Source organism: Lissotriton helveticus, chromosome 5_1 (genome assembly GCF_964261635.1).
Source record: "Lissotriton helveticus chromosome 5_1, aLisHel1.1, whole genome shotgun sequence".
Classification (NCBI taxonomy): Eukaryota; Metazoa; Chordata; class Amphibia; order Caudata; family Salamandridae; genus Lissotriton; species Lissotriton helveticus.
In genome coordinates, this window is record NC_136065.1 from 2,046,882,155 (window position 1) to 2,046,905,243 (window position 23,089).

At 46.7% G+C, this 23,089-nt stretch overlaps 1 protein-coding gene across 2 annotated transcripts in view; it reads left to right on the plus strand.

The window, feature by feature from the left end:
• Positions 1 to 519: 519 nt before the first annotated feature.
• The window catches only part of LOC144753967 (N-acetyllactosaminide alpha-1,3-galactosyltransferase-like), a 115,526-nt gene continuing 92,956 nt past the window's right edge, over positions 520 to 23,089 (plus strand). For both annotated transcript variants that reach the window (XM_078641489.1, XM_078641490.1), the window contains exon 1: positions 520 to 621. In XM_078641489.1, the coding sequence (XP_078497615.1) occupies positions 536 to 621 (86 nt within the window). In that variant the 5' untranslated portion in view covers positions 520 to 535. The remainder of the gene's footprint in view (positions 622 to 23,089) is intronic.

Consider the following 23,089-nt stretch of genomic DNA (forward strand, 5'->3'; position numbering starts at 1 on the left):
AGTCATGCACACTTTAGAGGGTGCTATCCACTCCTCACTCTGCTCTGCAACTGGCACTGCCCCGCCCGCAACTTTACAGCGCACGACAATAGTAAAAAATAAAGTCATAATAACACTGTTATTATCATTTTATTTTTCTTGTGGGGCGTCGCTCCTCCACCTTAGAGGAGGACCCGCCATGGATAGTTACTGTAAAGAGGGGACAGTGAGCAGAAGGGGAAGGGAACAGTGAGGACAGTAGAGAGGGGCAGTGTGTGACAGAGGTGGAAGGGAGCAGAGAGGGCAGTGACTGTAAAGAGGGGGCAGTAAGGACATGGAAGGGGCAGTAAGGGCAGCAAGTTCGCGCTTTCACTGCACAATTTTTCTCAGAGCACCTTCATCCAATCCAAGATGGCCGCCATGGCTTGTTACGTAGCATTGTGTGCAGCCCCGCCCCTTTGAAGGTGCCACTCTACTATTAAAAATAATGGTGAGAAAGATGATGCTACATTAACAGCCATTTTGCTTTCTCCAGTAGGTCTTCTATCCGTGTGAAATGTTTTCCTGTAAGAAGATCCTGCTTCTCTTCCTCATCTGCTTCGGTCCTGTGTTTTTCTTCATTAGTCACCTGCTTCGCCCAATGTAAGTATTTTATCTCAGAGGTGGATCAACCTGCAGAGCATGTGGGGGATTTGCCTTACAGTACTGTGTCTCTGAAAGGAACAAGGACCAGGACAGAGTGAGTTTCATACCTAGTGCTCCACCCTTTCCAATCCCAACATGCATTTCATGTGCCGTGGCATCGGCCTGTCTTGCAAACATTAGTAATGTGAGAATACATCCCTTCCATTAACATGATATTGAGTGCCATCTGGACACTCCCAGCAGCTTACCAACATCTCAATTCCCTGGATGATCCCATAACCAAAATATATGTGTTAAAGACCAGACCCTCTCCACACATAAGAGAGTGGAAGGGGAGACGTTCCAGCTCCACATGCTGCCCATACTCTTCCTTTCTTAAATCCAGTGTTCCCCTTTACTAGTATTATAACTCTAGCTTGAGTGCAGATATCCTCTCAAGATAGATGTGTGGGTATGTCTGTATACATGCAAATACATATTTTATTTTAGTCATAGCAAAAAAGGAAAGGAATATTGAAAATAATTGAATCTATTTACAACAATAAATGTATGCATGTGGCATCACACACACACACACACACAAAAATATATATATATATATATATATATATATATATATATATATATATATATATATATATATATATATACTACTATTATAAAGAGAGAACACACACCTTTGAGCCAGGTAAACTCGGGAACCACAGCGCCAATCCACACACCTGATACATTGTAGAAATTGTCAGGGTGTGCAGATGAACATAGGCTATAAAAAATAAAAAAAACGTACATTTAAAAATATAACTTTAAAAAAAAAGTAGTGCCCTGAAAGTAGCACCGGCCGCGACGTAGCGCTGGCCGCGACGTAGCGCTGGCCGCGACGTGCGTGATGACGAAGAGGTGGGGCTGGCTGCTAGTATATATATATATATATTCACTGAAAAAACCATAGGTTATAGACCATATATAGTTAGGAATTAGCATTTACAAAACCTTGAAAATTCACTGAAAAAACCATAGGTTATAGACCATATATAGTTAGGAATTAGCATTTAAAAAACCTTATTTTACTCACACAAAACCATTGAAATTCCATATATAGTTAGTTGTACTAACTATATATCGCGCACCCGCAATCCACTGCTGATCATGTCACATATTACATCATTCATGACATGGTCAGTGACATCACTGATGACATCACTGATGACATCTCAAATGACATCACTGATGACATCTCAAATGACATCACTGATGACATCACTGATGACTACATCCAGTGACTGTATAATTCTGTAAAGTTAAAATATGTCTTACATATTGAAGAATGAGTGGATGTATAAGTGTCTTGATGAAGGATTTAGTAGGGGCATGACTGACTGTATGAGTGACTGATTAAATGTGTCTCACTGAGTGCATGGGTTAGTGACTAAACTGTCTTAATTTGTGCATCATTATGTCTGTTGTTCTGTAAACTGCTGCATGTGTTGATCAGTAGCTATATGATTAACTATATGGGTTATTGATTGGTTGCCCAAGCATTTGTATGGGAGACTGAGTGTGTGTGTGGGTGGCTGGGAGGTGTATGACTCTCTGCATAGATGTGTGAGCAGTTGATTGACTAGATGTATGGCTTCACAAGTGCATGTGGAAACCGCTGTATGGGCAGTTGACTGTGTGCATGAGTGTATTGGTGAGTGAATGGATATCTCAGTGCTACATGTCAAAGTAAGTACATATGTAAAATACAGTACATGTGAGAGTTGACATATATAAATAACTGTGCATAAGAGCCAGTGAATGTGTGAGTGGCTGTATGGATCATTGTGAACTTGTATCCAGGATTGTATAAGTGAGTAAATATATTTTAGTATATGTTTGAATAAGTAAGGTGTGTATAACTGTATAGTTGAGGAAATGGAGGTGTGATTGATTCTTTGCATGACTGACTAAGTGTCTGAGTAACTCCATGGATGAGTGACAGTCTATGAGTGTCTGTTTACACTGAGTGTATCTAAGGTTATATTAGAGTCTGAAGAGGTTCATCGTATTATCACATGAATGATGTCATCAGTGATGTGATCAGTAATGTCAAATGAGATGTCATCAGTGATGTCACCAGTGATGTCATCAGTGATGTCATTTGAGATGTCATCAGTGATGTCATCAGTGATGTCATTTGAGATGTCATCAGTGATGTCATCAGTGATGTCATTTGAGATGTCATCAGTGATGTCATCAGTGATATCACTGGCCATGTCATGAATGATGTAATATGTGACATGATCAGCAGTGGATTGCGGGTGCGCGATATATAGTTAGTACAACTAACTATATATGGAATTTCAATGGTTTTGTGTGAGTAAAATAAGGTTTTTTAAATGCTAATTCCTAACTATATATGGTCTATAACCTATGGTTTTTTCAGTGAATTTTCAAGGTTTTGTAAATGCTAATTCCTAACTATATATGGTCTATAACCTATGGTTTTTTCAGTGAATTTCAATGGTTTTTTAATAGCAAATATCATAAGCTGTCGAATGTCAAGTACGTGGTAAGAAAAAACATTTTCGTGTTTATGCACACTGATCTGCTTTGAATGCTGCCCCCCCCTCATTTCTATTAGGAGTACTCTCTCTTTGCAGATAGTGAAGGGTAGTTAACGCAGGCCTTTGCCCCCATTGTAATCCGTCGTGCCTGCTTCTCTCTCCATTTGATTGATTGTTATCCAAGCATTTACTGTTTTTGAATTGGTTCTCTTTGGTGCATTCTCTATTTACAAACAAGCACAGAGTCGCAATACTCTGTTTAGTCTTTGCAGATAGCGAAAAATCGTGTAAAAAAACAAAAGGAATCGAGCAAAATCAGTAGGCCACTAATGGGATCTCTTTTTGACCTCGCTAAAATAGAAACATTAGGAACAACCTGTTGAAAATAGCAATGTGTATGTACATAAGCGGCGTTCATTTGTGTTCACAGTACCCCTTGTTGATTGTTTGAATCGAGCATTGAATTGTTCGAAGTTGGTTCTCTTAAGGATCTTCTCTGCCTGCAAACGGGGAAGAATAGGAATATTCTCTCTCCCTTTGCAGATAGTGAAGGGTAAGTAACGCAAACCTTTAACACGTCGTGCCTATTTCGTTCCTCATTGATTGATTGGTTGCCCGAACATTGACTGTTTGGGAATTGGTTCTTTTTGGAGGTATTCCCTGTTTGCAAATAAACGTAGGAAAATCTTTGCAAGTAGTGAAAGGGTAGGTAATGCGGACCTTTGTCCCCCGTTGTAATCTGTCATGCCTATCTACTCCCCACTGATTGATGCACCTGTTTCACCCGGACCATTTACTAGAGATAGGTCATCTGGCCCGACCAGAGAGCACCCCTAGTGAAAAGGACATATGCAATAATAACGAAGTGATCACTGTATCCTGTTAACAGAAACTTTAGCATGAAACAACCTGGAAAGAAAGGAATAGGAAAACGAAAATCAGTAGGCCACTGATGAACTTTTTATTAAATAACAAACAAAGAAACGATAACAATACGTAATGATAAAACCTATTATTGTCCTAGAAACAAGAAACGTTAGAAGTAAGCCCGTAATAAGAAACCTGAAAACAGTAAGAGAAACCAAGTGTGACATTGCAACGGCCACAAGGCAACGAGGCTTCATCGCCCCTCACTGCCCCAAAATGTGTCTGTCCCACCGCCTGCCACGGCCAAATAACGGCAAACTGGGAAAGATACAAGTCAGCAGACATCCGCCCCATTCTGGAAACTTCCAAAGTGCAACAGGTTTGCGGCTACGCCCAGCCGGAAGCAACACATATAAGGCGGGTCCTGCTGCCAACCGTCGGCAGAAGATCATCACGTAGGGTGTAGCCGGAGGAAAGGCCGAGGCCAATGGGACCCGGCCAGGGGGATTGCTACGACAACCCTGGAGAGTTGCAAGGGGGGGAATGTCTGTGTCCTCGACCCTCCCCTCTCTCTCCCAGTCCGGCCACCATCAACCAGAGGCCGAGGCCGACGGGATCCGGCCGCGGTGGCGGTAACCCTGGAGAATTGCAGGTTCGACCCTCTCTCTCCCAGTCTGGGCCAGCATCCATGGAGGGCCTGGGAGTGGAGAGGCCACTGCACGAAAGGCCCAGGAGAGGCACCACACGCCAAGGCCTGCCCCACCGGATGAGCCAAGGAACCCGTTCATGGGGCCAGAGCAAAGGGTGTCCGGCCGCCATCCACCGGAGGTCCGGCCCAAAGACGGACGGGACATTTCTTCTTTCTTTTATAATGGCTGCGACAACACTGGGGGGGGATGTCTTGCACATGCCTCCGACCCCCCCCCCCTCGTCCTCATCGCCTGGTCCGGCCATAACAAATGTCAAGCGAGATGCCGTGGGGTGCACTGGGAGGGAGAGACGGTGCGAACAGGCCTCTCCCGCCTCCCCAGGTGGAGGCTTCCCAGCTGCACCCTCAGCGCTCCAGGCGCCCGGAAAAGGGTTCTTCCACTGTGGCGATGCTGCAACGTCTCGCCCGGCAGGGTGGAGCCCGTCCGCTCATTTGACCCCGCGATCGCCGGTAGCTACCGAACTCTCAAAATGGCGGTCGACCTGGCAAGAGCGGGCCCAGCATAAAGAAATGGCCCAGTCACTGGTTGACTCCACCACCGTAGTCCTCCACGACCTTGAAGATTCTAGAGGAGCCGCGGGAGTCCCCGACCCCCGCAGACACCCCCGATGGGGAATGACTGCCATGATCGCCCGTGGAGTGACGAAACTGTAGCCGCAGGACGTCGGCGCTCCCATGCTGGCGCTCCCATGCTGGCGCCAGCCTCAGTTTGAATGACTAGAATCCTGCAGACCACAGTTCGGATCAGTTCCGGTGAAAGCACAGTGTGACCCGGTAGGAAAAATTGTTGCACCCCCTCCCCTTTTTGACTGATGGTTCAAACCACCGATCCTTTCCTTTGCCCTTTTAACGGAACTTTGGACTGCCCCCCCCCCCCCCCCCCCCCCGGGCGCCCCACGCCGTTATTCGGAGGGCGGCAACTTACTGGACATCACCTTGGTGCCATCCACATTTCAGCGCGTTCTGCTGCCTTGGAACTATTTGCACAACAGACCGCTACTGATGACCCACCCCCCCCGGGACGCCCCACGCCGGATACCCAAATCAGTGCGGCACCCAGGCAACATCACCTGGGTGCCGTCCAGAAATCTGGACGTTGTGCTGCCTTGGGACTATTCGCACAACCGACCGCTACTGATCATTGTTCCTTCTTTTTCCCTAAAAATGTTTAAATGTTTTTACTGTTTTTGTTTTGTTGTATATATTTATAAGTTATTAAAGTTTTATAATCCTACTACTTTGTTGGAGTGCTATATATTTTTAATGTGACACATAATTGTAAAAACTTTGATGTACAAAGAGTCATCCCTGGAATCTTCCGCTTCAGGCTCGGTCCCCTCCCCAATCACAATACAGGATGGTTTTCAGATAGTAGGAACGCGTGTGGTGTGACGGATCTCATCGGGTGTGGGCCTTGATCTACTATAACTCCTTTGAAGAGGGGTGATTCTTTACAGCTGGGGCCATAAACTACATCTGCAGGGCTAGATGATAGCCTGGGACCGGCCTGGACAATCGGACACAGAGGAAGAGGAGTGTCAGAGGGTGCGGTAGGGAATAGGGCGAAAGGGAGGTGTCGGGCGGGCACAGAGTGTGATTCTCAGGGAAGAGCAGCGCAGATGGGGGGAGGTTTATTGCCCATGCATAAGACAGAGAGCGGGGGTGACCAGTGCCTGGGGGAGATGCTTGCGAGGGTGGGGAGCCATGCTACGGATCGACAGCGTGCAGAGAGTGGGTCTGGTCAAGGCATCTAAAATGGCTGCCGTGCACGACAAAAGTGTGGCATTTGAAAAAAGGCAAGATGGCGCAGACAATGTTTTTCAACACTTGCTGATTTCCTTCTAATCGAACGTTAACAGACGTTGGGGCATATTACCAAAGTTAAGCGATATTTATCGCTAACGATGCTTAGCAACGAATTTTTTACCGCTAAGCATCGTCAGAAATTATCGCAGATAAACCTTGCTATTATCAAGGTTTATCGCAAATGCGATAAAAAACGGCCGCAATGCATGAATATCGCTGAAAAGTCAGCGATATTCATGCATTACCGAGCTAATGCTCTTAGCCATGTTATCCACCTCCCATTGGATAACATGGCTAAGAACTGCTCAGGGCAGGTGTTACTTTTTGGAGATATTCGCGCTTAGCGCGATTATCTCCAAAAGTTGGTAATAGGAGATAGCGATGTTAGCGACTGTTTCCAGTCGCTAACATCTTGGCATGCCCACTTTGCATGTCATTAGTGATAAATATCACTGACATGCAAAGTGGGGCCCAAGATGGTCGCTATCTCCTACTAGCGGTCGCTAACTGGTGTTAGCGACAGCTAGGTAATACGGAGATAATTTTATCTCCGCTTTCTTGGCTTTTAAAGCCAAAAAAGCGGAGATAAACCCCCTTGATAATATGCCCCGTTATCTCTCCCACACTACCGGTCCCCCTGGGCTTAAACGCCGAGATGGTAGGGACTGCATCCCGTGGAGATAGGCTGAGACGTCACTCAGCAGAAAAAAAAGTTTAAAAAAAGTCTATAAACATACAATAAGTTAAAAGTCAATCATTCTTCTTTCCTTGTAGTACGCTCCCCAGTCCGCTTCCCGTTACGCTAACCGGGCGCACCCCACCAAAAAAACGATTTTTTTTTTTTTTTTTTTTTGCCCCGCGGAGCCCTTTTAAAGCCTCCACATCAAACCTATGGGGTCAGGGAGGATCTACTATGCCCCCTTATGGTCATTTGCCCCTTCGCTTTGGCCTCCTCTTGTCTCTCGATCCTACCGAGAGACAAGATGGCGGCCGCTACGGATTGTTTGGAATGTTTACAGACGCCGGAGAACCAATCAGCTTCGCTTCACAAAGCTCCGTAACGCGAAAAGTACGCGAAGTGGAGCGCTGCCCGGTGCGCTGTTACAGATATATATCTTTTTTTGAACGTTAATTTCTCAAAATCCACTGGAGCACATATATTGAGACCTAGCAAAGGCACATCGGGCTACCGGTCCCTACAATTTTGCCAAGTTTCGTGCAAATCCATTCAGCCGTTCGATTATTTATGTATTTATTTTTTTTGCCCCGCGGGGCCCTTTTAAAACCTCCACATCAAACCTAGGGGGTCAGGGAGGATCTACTATGCCCCCTTATGGTCATTTGCCCCTTCGCTTTGCCCTCCTCTTGTCTCTCGATCCTACCGAGAGACAAGATGGCGGCCGCTACGGACTGTTTGGAATGTTTACAGACGCCGGAGAACCAATCAGCTTCGCTTCACAAAGCTCCGTAACGCGAAAAGTACGCGTAGCGGAGCGCTGCCCGGTGCGCTGTTACAGATATATATCTTTTTTTGAACGTTAATTTCTCAAAATCCACTGGAGCACATATATTGAGACCTAGCAAAGGCACATCGGGCTACCAGTCCCTACAATTTTGCCAGGTTTCGTGGAAATCCATTCAGCCGTTCGGGCTAAAAGTGAGGCCAACCGCCCTATGGAAATTAACATTGGAAAAACACGTTTTGGGACCCCCCTTTTTTCTCGGCCCCCCCTTGACGAACCCCCCCCAAATTTTCAGGGGCTGCTCAGAAACAAAATGTGCCATTTTCCTGAAAATTTCTTCAGCCAATTCCGTCCACAAACGCCAAAGTTATTAGACATAGAATTTTCAAAAAACCCATAGAGAAAAAATCCTAACTATATATACCTACTGGCGACCGCCAGTAGGTAATATATATATATATATATATATATATATATATATATATATATATATATATATATATGGATCAACAAAATGCCTTTAGCATATGAAAGGCACACAACAGTCCTCTGCCCTCCGGGATTCCCACCTGCCACGCCTTTCCACTTCACACTGTTTAGAAATGCCCGACGCATTTCAGGGTTAACACACCCCTTCCTCATGGGCTTGCAAACATGACACTCGAGCACAGCATTACTTTCATTTCCGGCTTTTTTATTATTAACAATGTGCTCAGTGCATCTCTCACCATCATGATCTGGGACTTGTAGTCCATAATGCATTGTCATTGTCCTCCTTATAGTAAGGTCGAGTGTTCAGTTTTGATTATGCTCAGTCCTTTAAATACCTTCAGTAGGCTGTGATGTGGTCGGGCGCGCCGTTAATTAACACAAGAGTCCTGTGCTAAAATACTTCCAAATGGTTTGGATGTACAAGCCTCGTTCTGCTGACAGTAATCCATCCTACAGCAGGCGATGGTGCACTTTCCACGGCCAGGCCGCCGTGTAGCAATGTGGATCAACAAAATGCCTTTAGCATATGAAAGGGACACAACAGTCCTCTGCCCTCCGGTCTGATGTTCACAGTCACGCCGTTGCCATTGAGAAAGGGTCAGAGGACTTGAAACGCGTCTGGCAACAATACGGCATTTTATTTTGATGGGATTCTTTTCTGCTGGTGTGCAGCCTTCGTGTAACAAATAAAGGAGAAATCAACCTACCTGAAAGTGGCTCTTCCATGAGGGGTAACTCTGTTTGTTTTGGATTTAGCGGCTGTTCCCGGTCGCGAAAGTAGCCCCGCTGAGAACACAGAGTTCCTGAGATGAGGCCATGATGACGTCATCGCAAAGGGAGGTGGGCTTCATAGCGAAGGAACATTGCTGCAGTCTGATGGTTTTAAGAAATCACATCATCCCACGGAGGTGTTATCAATGTGTAATGTGTGCTACATAAGACCAACTCACTGGAGGACACGCAGTGCAGCAAGTCTGTTTATTGTGACTACGAAGACCATGAGGCTAGAGTAATAGCCACGCCCACTGGGGTGTTGAAATTGAATATAATTAGCTGCACCTTTACTGGTCTGATGTTCACAGGCACGCCGTTGCCATTGAGAAAGGGTCAGAGGACTTGAAACTCGTCTGGCAACAATACGGCATTTTATTTTGATGGGATTCTTTTTTGCTGCTGTGCAGCCTTCGTGTAACAAATAAAGGAGAAATCAACCTACCTGAAAGTGGCTCTTCCATGAGGGGTAACTCTGTTTGGTTTGTATATATATACTAGCAGCCCGTCCCGACCTTGTCCGGGAGCAATCAGGCTTCAGGGCCCCCGCCCGCCCCGTGAGCGCACCCGTGGCTGCTTCACTTACCTCCGCCTGTGCCCACCGCCTGTACTCCGCTGCTCCTCACCGCTCCTCCCCGCCTGTCCGCCGCTCCTCACCGCCTGTCCGCTGCTCCTCACCGCCTGTCCGCTGCTCCTCACCGCCTGTCCTCCGCTGCTCCTCACCCCTCCTGTCCGCCGCTCCTCACCGCCTGTCCGCTGCTCCTCACCACCTGTCCGCCGCTCCTCACCGCCTGTCCACCGCTCCTCACCGCCTGTCCGCTGTTCTTCACCGCCTGTCCGCTGCTCTTCACCGCCTGTCCGCTGCTCCTCACCGCCTATCCTCCGCTGCTCCTCCCCGCCTGTACGCCGCTCCTCCTGTCGCTCCTCCTCCTGGTTGTATGCAGAGTGTACCTCTGGTTGTGTGTGCCTGCCTGGTTCTCTGCAGTGAGTACCTCTGGCTGTGTGTGCCTGCCTGCCTGGTTGTCTGCAGTGTGTACCTCTGGCTGTGTGTGCCTGCCTGCCTGGTTGTCTGCAGTGTGTACCTCTGGCTGTGTGTGCCTGCCTGCCTGGTTGTCTGCAGTGTGTACCTCTGGCTGTGTGTGCCTGCCTGGTTGTCTGCAGTGTGTACCTCTGGCTGTGTGTGCCTGCCTGCCTGGTTGTCTGCAGTGTGTACCTCTGGCTGTGTGTGCCTGCCTGTCTAGTTGTCTGCAGTGTGTACCTCTGGCTGTGTGTGCCTGCCTGGTTGTCTGCAGTGTGTACCTCTGGCTGTGTGTGTCTGCCTGGTTGTCTGCAGTGTGTACCTCTGGTTGTGTGTGCCTGTCTGGTTGTCTGCAGTGTGTACCTCTGGCTGTGTGTGCCTGCCTGCCTGGTTGTCTGCAGTGTGTACCTCTGGCTGTGTGTGTCTGCCTGGTTGTCTGCAGTGTGTACCTCTGGTTGTGTGTGCCTGTCTGGTTGTCTGCAGTGTGTACCTCTGGCTGTGTGTGCCTGCCTGCCTGGTTGTCTGCAGTGTGTACCTCTGGCTGTGTGTGTCTGCCTGGTTGTCTGCAGTGTGTACCTCTGGCTGTGTGTGCCTGCCTGCAGTGTGTACCTCTGGCTGTGTGTGCCTGCCTGCCTGCCTGGTTGTCTGCAGTGTGTACCTCTGGCTGTGTGTGCCTGCCTGTCTAGTTGTCTGCAGTGTGTACCTCTGGCTGTGTGTGCCTGCCTGGTTGTCTGCAGTGTGTACCTCTGGCTGTGTGTGTCTGCCTGGTTGTCTGCAGTGTGTACCTCTGGTTGTGTGTGCCTGTCTGGTTGTCTGCAGTGTGTACCTCTGGCTGTGTGTGCCTGCCTGTCTGGTTGTCTGCAGTGTGTACCTCTGGCTGTGTGTGCCTGTCTGGTTGTCTGCAGTGTGTACCTCTGGCTGTGTGTGCCTGCCTGGTTCTCTGCAGTGAGTACCTCTGGCTGTGTGTGCCTGCCTGTCTGGTTGTCTGCAGTGTGTACCTCTGGCTGTGTGTGCCTGCCTGTCTGGTTGTCTGCAGTGTGTACCTCTGGCTGTGTGTGCCTGCCTGTCTGGTTGTCTGCAGTGTGTACCTCTGGCTGTGTGTGCCTGCCTGTCTGGTTGTCTGCAGTGTGTACCTCTGGCTGTGTGTGCCTGCCTGTCTGGTTGTCTGCAGTGTGTACCTCTGGCTGTGTGTGCCTGTCTGGTTGTCTGCAGTGTGTACCTCTGGTTGTGTGTGCCTGCCTGGTTGTCTGCAATGTGTACCTCTGGCTGTGTGTGCCTGCCTGTCTGGTTGTCTGCAGTGTGCACCTCTGGCTGTGTGTGCCTGCCTGCCTGGTTGTCTGCAGTGTGTACCTCTGGCTGTGTGTGCCTGCCTGCCTGGTTGTCTGCAGTGTGTACCTCTGGCTGTGTGTGCCTGCCTGGTTGTCTGCAGTGTGTACCTCTGGCTGTGTGTGCCTGCCTGCCTGGTTGTCTGCAGTGTGTACCTCTGGCTGTGTGTGCCTGCCTGTCTAGTTGTCTGCAGTGTGTACCTCTGGCTGTGTGTGCCTGCCTGGTTGTCTGCAGTGTGTACCTCTGGCTGTGTGTGTCTGCCTGGTTGTCTGCAGTGTGTACCTCTGGTTGTGTGTGCCTGTCTGGTTGTCTGCAGTGTGTACCTCTGGCTGTGTGTGCCTGCCTGCCTGGTTGTCTGCAGTGTGTACCTCTGGCTGTGTGTGTGTGCCTGGTTGTCTGCAGTGTGTACCTCTGGTTGTGTGTGCCTGTCTGGTTGTCTGCAGTGTGTACCTCTGGCTGTGTGTGCCTGCCTGCCTGGTTGTCTGCAGTGTGTACCTCTGGCTGTGTGTGTCTGCCTGGTTGTCTGCAGTGTGTACCTCTGGCTGTGTGTGCCTGCCTGCAGTGTGTACCTCTGGCTGTGTGTGCCTGCCTGCCTGCCTGGTTGTCTGCAGTGTGTACCTCTGGCTGTGTGTGCCTGCCTGTCTAGTTGTCTGCAGTGTGTACCTCTGGCTGTGTGTGTCTGCCTGGTTGTCTGCAGTGTGTACCTCTGGTTGTGTGTGCCTGTCTGGTTGTCTGCAGTGTGTACCTCTGGCTGTGTGTGCCTGCCTGTCTGGTTGTCTGCAGTGTGTACCTCTGGCTGTGTGTGCCTGTCTGGTTGTCTGCAGTGTGTACCTCTGGCTGTGTGTGCCTGCCTGGTTCTCTGCAGTGAGTACCTCTGGTTGTGTGTGCCTGCCTGTCTGGTTGTCTGCAGTGTGTACCTCTGGCTGTGTGTGCCTGCCTGTCTGGTTGTCTGCAGTGTGTACCTCTGGCTGTGTGTGCCTGCCTGTCTGGTTGTCTGCAGTGTGTACCTCTGGCTGTGTGTGCCTGCCTGTCTGGTTGTCTGCAGTGTGTACCTCTGGCTGTGTGTGCCTGCCTGTCTGGTTGTCTGCAGTGTGTACCTCTGGCTGTGTGTGCCTGTCTGGTTGTCTGCAGTGTGTACCTCTGGTTGTGTGTGCCTGCCTGGTTGTCTGCAGTGTGTACCTCTGGCTGTGTGTGCCTGCCTGTCTGGTTGTCTGCAGTGTGCACCTCTGGCTGTGTGTGCCTGCCTGTCTGGTTGTCTGCAGTGTGTACCTCTGGCTGTGTGTGCCTGCCTGTCTGGTTGTCTGCAGTGTGTACCTCTTCTCTGGCTGTGTGCGTCTGCCTGGCTGGCCTGTAGCATGTACCTCTGGTTGTGTGCACTTTCTTAGGGCCGCCCTGGCACTCGCCCCACGGGGAGCTCTCCGGGTATTGGTCATGAGTTTCCCTCCCTCGGTTGTCACCCGAGCCAGTCTGACTGACTGGGCATTCATCCTGCCAGCAGGCTGTGTATCCGAGCACCGAACCACCGAGCTCCAGCAGGTGCATGAGAGGAGGGGGTGCCGGGCGCGGGGAGGGAAGGGGGGCCACGGGGGGAGCCCCTCGCCTCCATTTATTTATTTACGAGGTGCCCGCCTGATGCCATCCGAGCCACATGCCCCCTGGCCTTGCTACTGGCGAGGGGGGCATGTATCAGGTTTAAATCAGGTACATTATATGTTTGTTACAGCTTTACATAGCGCTAACTCCACCCGAAGGGATTGCAGCGCTTTACGTGAGCACCAGTCACATTACAGAAGGTCACCCCACGTCCTCCACTTCCGTCCTCCTCAGCGAGCTTTCATCCTCAAGGTCATGACCTCGGAGACGGGCCACCCCTCGGCTTCCGGTGGGTGTGCATCTCTTGCACTATGGTTGTGCAATGAAACCCCTTAAGAATGCTGGAACCCCTCGCTAGCGTGGTGCACACACTGGTTCATTTACATGTTCATGTGTGTCCATTAACACATTCATTCACGCAGGCAATTATTTCAATCATTAGCGCACAGATTGATACATGCAGACACTCGCATGTTGCTTCATTCATTCATATGTATTCATTCAGATGTTCATTAAAACATTCCTTCACACACTCGTTGCTCCATCCGTTCACTTCTCCATGTGTTCCTTCATCCACCCACCCTGGGTGTTTCTAGTAATAGTTATGTTCTGAAATAGCGCTACAATTGGTGCCGATAGCTGCACTGACTCGTCATCCACACATCGAGAGAAATGATAAGTGCAGCTATCGCCCGGCCCGTTCCCCGCCTGCCCCGTTCCCCGCCTGCCCCGGCCCCCGCCTGCCCCAACCCCTGCCTGCCCCGACCCCTGCCCCCGCTCCCGCTCCGACCCCTGCCCCCGCTCCTAAGTCCAACGCTCCTAGCCGCTCCTCCCCTGCTCCTGACGTGACCACGCACGTCGTGGTCGGCGCTACTATGGGGGACTACTTTTAAAAAAAATATATCTTTTTAAATAACGTTTATTTTGAAAATGTTTATAGCCTATAACCATCTACACACCCTGACGTTTTCTACGATGTATCGGGTGTGTACATTGGCGCAGTGGTTCCTGAGTTTACCCGCCTCAAAGCCTGAAAGTTTCTCCTTTATAATAGTAGTATATATATATATATATATATATATATATATATATATATATATATATATGTATATATATATATATATATATGTACATTACCTACTGGCGGTCGCCAGTAGGTATATATAGTTAGGATTTTTTCTCTATGGGTTTTTTGAAAATTCTATGTCTAATAACTTTGGCGTTTGTGGACGGAATTGGCTGAAATTTTCAGGAAAATGGCACATTTTGTTTCTGAGCAGCCCTTGAAAATTTGGGGGGGGGTTCGTCCAGTGGGGGCCGAGAAAAAAGGGGGGTCCCAAAACATCCTACAATGCTGAGACTCGGCGTGGGTCGCCCCATTAGCCTGTGAGATGGCGTCAGTAGCGGACCGATGTGCGAATAGGCCGAAGGCAGCACAACGCGCCAAGATCCGGATGTCACCGTGGTGGTTTCATAGTTGAGAGGCACTTCATCTGCAGTGGGGCGCCGAGATCCGGATGGCACCGAGGTGATGTCTAGCAAGTTGCTGTACTTGTGTGGTCATCCTACAATGCTGAAACTCGGCGTGGGTCGCCCCATTAGCCTGTGAGATGGCTGTTCTTTGGATTTGGGCCTGGTCCACCAAAATGGCCCTGGGACACCTTAGAACTCGGACGCTCGATTTTTTTTTCCTTTCCTGTACATGCAAAAAAAGGTAAATGCCCGGTACGTTACACGCTTCATCTGCCACGATGAACTCTCCAGAGGAACCGAAAAAAAATATAGTTGTGGTAACTGTACCATGCATCGTCATATGGAGAGGTGGCACCAATTAATTATAGTGCTGCATAAAAGAGAGATTTGGAGGAGAACCCCTGACCTGCTAGTACATTCATCAAAGAAGTGGCACTGAGAGCTTCAGAGGCAAGGGAAACGGTCCCAAATATTTAGAAGAACTTTGGAAAGATTAAAATGACATGTTTAGATTGTGGCAAATTAATTTCATGTGGACAGATGAGTGTTACTCTAATAAATACAGCATATGAACATCATCATAGTCGATGGTTGGTAGAGACATTTTGACTATATCCTGGACCTGCCCGTCCTCGCCCAAAATGGCGCCGGAATAAATGGGACTCGTAACTCCTTGTTGTGTACTGGTTGCAGAACCTTGAAATCACGAGATACGTATGCAGTTTTGAAGCACATGGCGGGCGGGGACGAGAATTGATTGAATATTTCGACATCCCTATTGATATTAAGTTCTGATGTGTTATTGATTACTGTACTGTTGAAAGTTCGAATTAACGTCACCCATGGTACTTGCCCGCAAATGTATATCTAGATAATTTTATTGTAACTGGCCCTGTCGTATTTTAATTATAAAATGTACGTCCACCGATTCCGTAACTGTTAGACACCTTAGTTCTTGCAACCTAATGGCCCGCCCGTTACGTTCCTCTACAGTGTAAATGTCTATTCATCATATACGATTACAGTTTGCTCTGTGGCAGGCCCACGTGGTTATAGGCTCGTATTTGTATAATGAAATTTTCACAATAAAGGTTTTTAAAAGAAAACATGGTAGTAGTATATACATTGGTAAAGTTTTTAATAATAGTGACTGTTTTAGAATCATTAAAAGGCAAGTGAAATAAAGCAGACCAATTACATGAAGGGTAAAAGGTATAATACGAAGGAACGCAGTAAAGATAAATGGTCAAGGGCTGTTGTGTTTTCTATTCCTGCAACATAAAGTGATCGATAAGAATCTCATATTCAGGCGTATCGGCGACTAAGACAGCAGGTCGACCCTCTTTTGCTCAACGGCTCCGTCATGGGACGAAGAAACGCTCTTTTTCTCGAAAAAAGAATATATTTTACTTGCAGGACAGTTGTAAAATTTCCGGGAAAGTACATTAGCCTGAAACATTATAACATATATTTAAGAAAAAATAATGTTCGGAAGTAATGAAAAGCGTAATTTTTAGGTCATATGACCAAGCCTTTCATCATTACAATAAGAAAAGTAAAATGAACCAATGAAAAGTTTTATTAACAAGTCACATGACTTGTTATGCTTACGTTACGCGCTGCGCGCCCCGGATGACTTCCGGATGCGCTAACGCGGCGCGTCATATGACGCATTACGCGACAACGCAGGTACAGAATATAGTCAAAATGTCTCCACCAACCAGCGGTCGGAACACAACCCCTTTCAGCAGGCTAAATAGTTCTGTTAAATGACAACAGAAGGGACAGGCAACAAGAACCATCAGTCAAAGAGGGGAGAGCTAGTTCTTCTCTACCAGGTTACATTGGGGCGCTACCGGAACTGATCGAATTGGTAGTCTACAGTGTTTCTGGATGTTTCAGACTGAAGCTGGGGTTAGCATGAGAGCAGCACCATTTCGTAGCTCCGTCGTGGTCATTCCGCAACCAATCATGGCAGCCGTTCTTTATCGTTATTTTGGGCGGGGTGGGTGGCGGAGCCGAGCTGTTTTGCAGCCATCATTGTGTGGAGTTCAGTTCATCTCACTAGTTTTGTATTTGTCATGAGGGGTTGTTCCTAATGTTTCTATTTTAGCGAGGTCAAAAAGAGATCCCATTAGTGGCCTACTGATTTTGCTCGATTCCTTTTCTTTTTTTTTTACACGATTTTTCGTTATCTGCAAAGACTAAACAGAGTATTGCGACTCTGTGTTTGTTTGTAAATAGAGAATGAACCAAAGAGAACTAATTCTAAAACAGTAAATACTTGGATAACAATCAATCAAATGGAGAGAGAAGCAGGCACGACGGATTACAATGGGGGCAAAGACCTGCGTTAACTACCTTTCACTATCTGCAAAGAGAGAGTACTCCTAATAGAAATGAGGGGGGGGGGGGGCACCATTCAAAGCAGATCAGTGTGCATAAACACGAAAATGTTTTCACTTACCACGTACTTGACATTCGACAGCTTATGATATTTGCTATTAAAAAACCATTGAAATTCACTGAAAAAACCATAGGTTATAGACCATATATAGTTAGGAATTAGCATTTACAAAACCTTGAAAATTCACTGAAAAAACCATAGGTTATAGACCATATATAGTTAGGAATTAGCATTTAAAAAACCTTATTTTACTCACACAAAACCATTGAAATTCCATATATAGTTAGTTGCACTAACTATATATCGCGCACCTGCAATCCACTGCTGATCATGTCACATATTACATCATTCATGACATGGTCAGTGACATCACTGATGACATCACTGATGACATCTCAAATGACATCACTGATGACATCTCATTTGACATCATTCTTGTGCTAATACGATAAACCTCTTCAGACTCTAATATAACCTTAGATACACTCAGTGTATACAGACACTCACACACTGCCACTCATCCATGGAGTTACTCACACACCCAGTCAGTCATGCAAAGAAACAATCTCATCTCCATTTCTTCAACTATACAGTTAAACACACCTTACTTATTGAAACATATACTAACACATATTTACTCTCTTATACAATCCCTGATACAAGTTCACAATGATCGATACAACCACTCACTCATTCGGTGGCTCTCATGCACAGTTATTTATATATGCCAACTCTCACATGTACTGTGTTTTACATATGTACTTACTATGACATGTAGCATTGAGATATCCATTCACTCATCAATACACTCATGCACACAGTCAACTGCCCATGTAGCTGTTTCCACATGCACTCTTGAACTCATACACCTAGTGAATAAACTGTTCACACATCTATGCATAGAGTCACACACCTTCCAGCCACCCCCACACAAACTCAATCTCCCATAGAAATACTTGGGCAACCAATTAATAACACATATAGCCTCTCGTATAGCTAATGATCAACACATGCAGCAGTTTACAGAACAACAGACATAATGATGCACAAATTAAGACAGTTTAGTCACTAACCCATGCATTCAGTGAGACACATTTAATCACTCACTCATACAGTCAGTCACGCACCTACTAAATCCTTCATCCAGACACTTATACATCCACTCATTCTTCAATATGTAAGACATATTTTAACTTTACAGAAACATACAGTCACTGGATGTTGTCATCAGTGATGTCATCAGTGATGTCATTTGAGATGTCATCAGTGATGTCATCAGTGATGTCACTGACCATGTCATGAATGATGTAATATGTGACATGATCAGCAGTGGATTGCAGGTGCGCGATATATAGTTAGTGCAACTAACTATATATGGAATTTCAATGGTTTTGTGTGAGTAAAATAAGGTTTTTTAAATGCTAATTCCTAACTATATATGGTCTATAACCTATGGTTTTTTCAGTGAATTTTCAAGGTTTTGTAAATGCTAATTCCTAACTATATATGGTCTATAACCTATGGTTTTTTCAGTGAATATATATATATATATATATCCACCGCTTGGCTCCCTTTCTCCTCGTTAGGCGCTCTTTCCCTTGGTCGCGTTACTCCTGCGGTTGAGCCAACCGCTAACAATTCACAACGAGTTTCCCCAGTCACGGAGATGGGTGGAGTCGCAGACAAAAACGGCACTCAGTCGCTTGTTTCAGTAAATCTTCGTGTTTATTTTACAAATCCATTGGGGGGTCAAACAAAACAAAAAACAACAGACGCGTTTCGACAGCGTCCGCTGCCTTGGTCACGGTGACCAAGGCAGCGGACGCTGTCGAAACGCGTCGTTTTTTTTTTTTTTTTGTTTGACCCCCCAATGGATTTGTAAAATAAACACGAAGATTTACTGAAACAAGCGACTGAGTGCCGTTTTTGTCTGCGACTCCACCCATCTCCGTGACTGGGGAAACTCGTTGTGAATATATATATATATATATATATATATATATATATATATATATATATATATACCAAACAGAGTTACCCCTCATGGAAGAGCCACTTTCAGGTAGGTATACGTATATATGTAGGACTACGAAAACCAGCATGCAATTTTGAACATTGAGCAGCCCACTGAGGGCGTGGCATGACAATAATCAATTAAAAGAAACCAGAAAACTGCCTGCACGAGTCTTTTCATTAAGCGACCTCTGATGATTGGCAGCAGCCATGAAACGCGTCAGGTCTAACAAGAAAATCCAAGTAACTTCAGCGCCAGCTTCAGCCTTGATAAAAATTACCGGAAGGTTCAGCTTGCCAAGTGTGCGCTTTCAAAAGCTTTCGGGCACTTTGGATGACAATTACTTACGCGGCAGCCCTGTCGCGGAAAGCAGCACCGTCGACATACCTGAAAGGGGCCGAGTTCGGAACAGGATCCGGACTACACGGTTTGGTGAACTGCGGCGTAAATTGCTCGCTCTGAATTTGGGCCCACTATGGGTGAAGATAATGCTTATAAATCACGACACGAAAGCAGGACCTACTATAGGTGTGACTACGTTTCTGGATAGGACTACGAAAACCAGCATGCAATTTTGAACATTGAGCAGCCCACTGAGGGCGTGGCATGACAATAATCAATTAAAAGAAACCAGAAAACTGCCTGCACGAGTCTTTTCATTAAGCGACCTCTGATGATTGGCAGCAGCCATGAAACGCGTCAGGTCTAACAAGAAAATCCAAGTAACTTCAGCGCCAGCTTCAGCCTTGATAAAAATTACCGGAAGATTCAGCTTGCCAAGTGTGCGCTTTCAAAAGCTTTCGGGCACTTTGGATGACAATTACTTACGCGGCAGCCCTGTCGCGGAAAGCAGCACCGTCGACATACCTGAAAGGGGCCGAGTTCGGAACAGGATCCGGACTACACGGTTTGGTGAACTGCGGCGTAAATTGCTCGCTCTGAATTTGGGCCCACTATGGGTGAAGATAATGCTTATAAATCACGACACGAAAGCAGGACCTACTATAGGTGTGACTACGTTTCTGGACAGGACTACGAAAACCAGCATGCAATTTTGAACATTGAGCAGCCCACTGAGGGCGTGGCATGACAATAATCAATTAAAAGAAACCAGAAAACTGCCTGCACGAGTCTTTTCATTAAGCGACCTCTGATGATTGGCAGCAGCCATGAAACGCGTCAGGTCTAACAAGAAAATCCAAGTAACTTCAGCGCCAGCTTCAGCCTTGATAAAAATTACCGGAAGGTTCAGCTTGCCAAGTGTGCGCTTTCAAAAGCTTTCGGGCACTTTGGATGACAATATATATATATATATATATATGTATCCCAAAGTGCTCTGCAGCAAGGACGCACTCATCAGCAGGTAGGTAAAACCATAATTTTATTTGCATTTTGGAAGCAGCATTTCCCCGTAATTGATTCCTTTCGCCAACGCGTTTCAAAGCAGTAAGCTTTTTCTTCAGGGCGTGAATGCTTCTGCGGAGATACTGTCCCACGTGTGCTCAATTACTTTTATGTGCTTCGTAGCACTCTCTGTGCATCTTGGAACTCGTAGTTTGCTTGGTAGCTTGTTCGGTAATTGAGGGGACAGTTAACATTGTACTTTCCCACAGTGGGTCCCGCAGTTTGTCATTTCTTGTAAAAAGGTCACAGTGATTCTTTCACTAGTTCACTATGAATTTCAAGCCCTCCAGTGGGCCCCGGTATGAAGCACTACTTCCACTCTCAAGCATCCTGCTGTGCCACGGACCCAGACAACTTCTGCTCCGACGGCCCCTTCTCCAACGGCTCCCTCCTCCTTCACCAGGTGGTGCGCCCTCTACGACCGAAGCCGTCGTATTTTTATGTATCCCAAAGTGCTCTGCAGCAAGGACGCACTCATCAGCAGGTAGGTAAAACCATTATTTTATTTGCATTTTGGAAGCAGCATTTCCCCGTAATTGATTCCTTTCGCCAACGCGTTTCAAAGCAGTAAGCTTTTTCTTCAGGGCGTGAATGCTTCTGCGGAGATACTGTCCCACGTGTGCTCAATTACTTTTATGTGCTTCGTAGCACTCTCTGTGCATCTTGGAACTCGTAGTTTGCTTGGTAGCTTGTTCGGTAATTGAGGGGACAGTTAACATTGTACTTTCCCACAGTGGGTCCCGCAGTTTGTCATTTCTTGTAAAAAGGTCACAGTGATTCTTTCACTAGTTCACTATGAATTTCAAGCCCTCCAGTGGGCCCCGGTATGAAGCACTACTTCCACTCTCAAGCATCCTGCTGTGCCACGGACCCAGACAACTTCTGCTCCGACGGCCCTTTCGCCAACGGCTCCCTCCTTCTTCACCAGGTGGTGCGCCCTCTACGACCGAAGCCGTCGTATTTTTATGTATCCCAAAGTGCTCTGCAGCAAGGATGCACTCATCAGCAGGTAGGTAAAACCATTATTTTATTTGCATTTTGGAAGCAGCATTTCCCCGTAATTGATTCCTTTCGCCAACGCGTTTCAAAGCAGTAAGCTTTTTCTTCAGGACTAAAATGCGACGTGCCCAAATCTAAATGGAAATTTGACAGACTGTCACAGGGATATAAAGCGCTCACGACCCGCCTAACAAAGGAGAGAAACATCATTGTCGGAGGAAGCGACAAAGGTAGAAACATAGTGTTAATGACAAAAGCAAACTATGACAGAGAAGCATATTCACAAATAAATAACAGGGAATGCTATGAGCGCATTAAAGTACAAACGGTGGCATCGATTAAAATGGAATATCACCAGAAATTGGCTCGCTGGAAAGCCTCTAAACTAATCAGTGAAGTAAAATACAAATATCTTAAAGTGGACAATCCCATTCTGCCCATCATGTACTTTATCCCCAAGATACACAAAGACCCTCAAAATCCCCCTGGAAGACCGATAATATCGGCCAGAGGGAGTCTACTTGAACGTACCTCGATTTACATTGACTATTTTTTACAGGGCTATGTTCAGAGACTGGACTCTTATATTCGCGATACCAGTGACTTTTTGGTCAAAATAAGGGAGACCGATTGGATACAGGGGGACTGGTTGATAGCGCTGGATGTGACCTCGCTATACACCAGTATAACACATGAGCAGGGTATGACAGCGGTGAAACATTACCTATCCAAACGTGCAAGCACATTCAACACACATAACATTATGCTACTGGACATGTTGGAATTTTGCTTGAGAAGCAATATCTTTATGTATAACAACCAGGTATACCGTCAACTCCAGGGAGTGGCAATGGGGGCCAGCTTCTCCCCAAGTTTCGAATGTTTGCACATGGGGGCTCGGGAGGAGCTGGTTCTCAGAACCTCATACAAACAGGAATTTGAAAATAACATTATTGCCTGGTATCGTTTTATTGTCGATTTATTCGTCATTTGGAGAGGCAGCAGAGAGACGGCACTAACATTCATTGACAACATCAACCACAATGAATTGAACCTCAAATTTACTGCCACACTTAGTCAGGACACAGTAAGTTTCTTGGATACAGAGATCTATATTGAGAATGACCGGTTGGAAACCAGAATTTTCCGCAAAACGACTGCTGGAAACAGCAGTCTTTCGGCTAGTGCACACCCTAAGCACCTCATATCAAGCATCCCCTATGGGGAGATGCTTAGGATGAAACGTGGATGTAGCAATCCTGTTGAGTTGAAAAAGGCCCAACTAGAAAGTAAAAAGCGATTCCTTGAAAGAGGCTACTCAATAGCAACTATTGAGAAGGCCATTACTAAATCTAATGCCATCACCAGGGAGGAACTCTTGGAGGGAATCTACAGAAATACTGGTAGGGGGAATGAGGAGGCTGGGGAAAAAGGCAAATTCAGAATTATCACTGGGTTTAGCAGACAATCTCGTGATATTTATAAGATTGTCAATAAACATTGGCCCTTATTCACTAGTGACCCCAGCATAGGTGAGGGATTACCCAAGAAAGTATCTTTAACATACAGTAGGG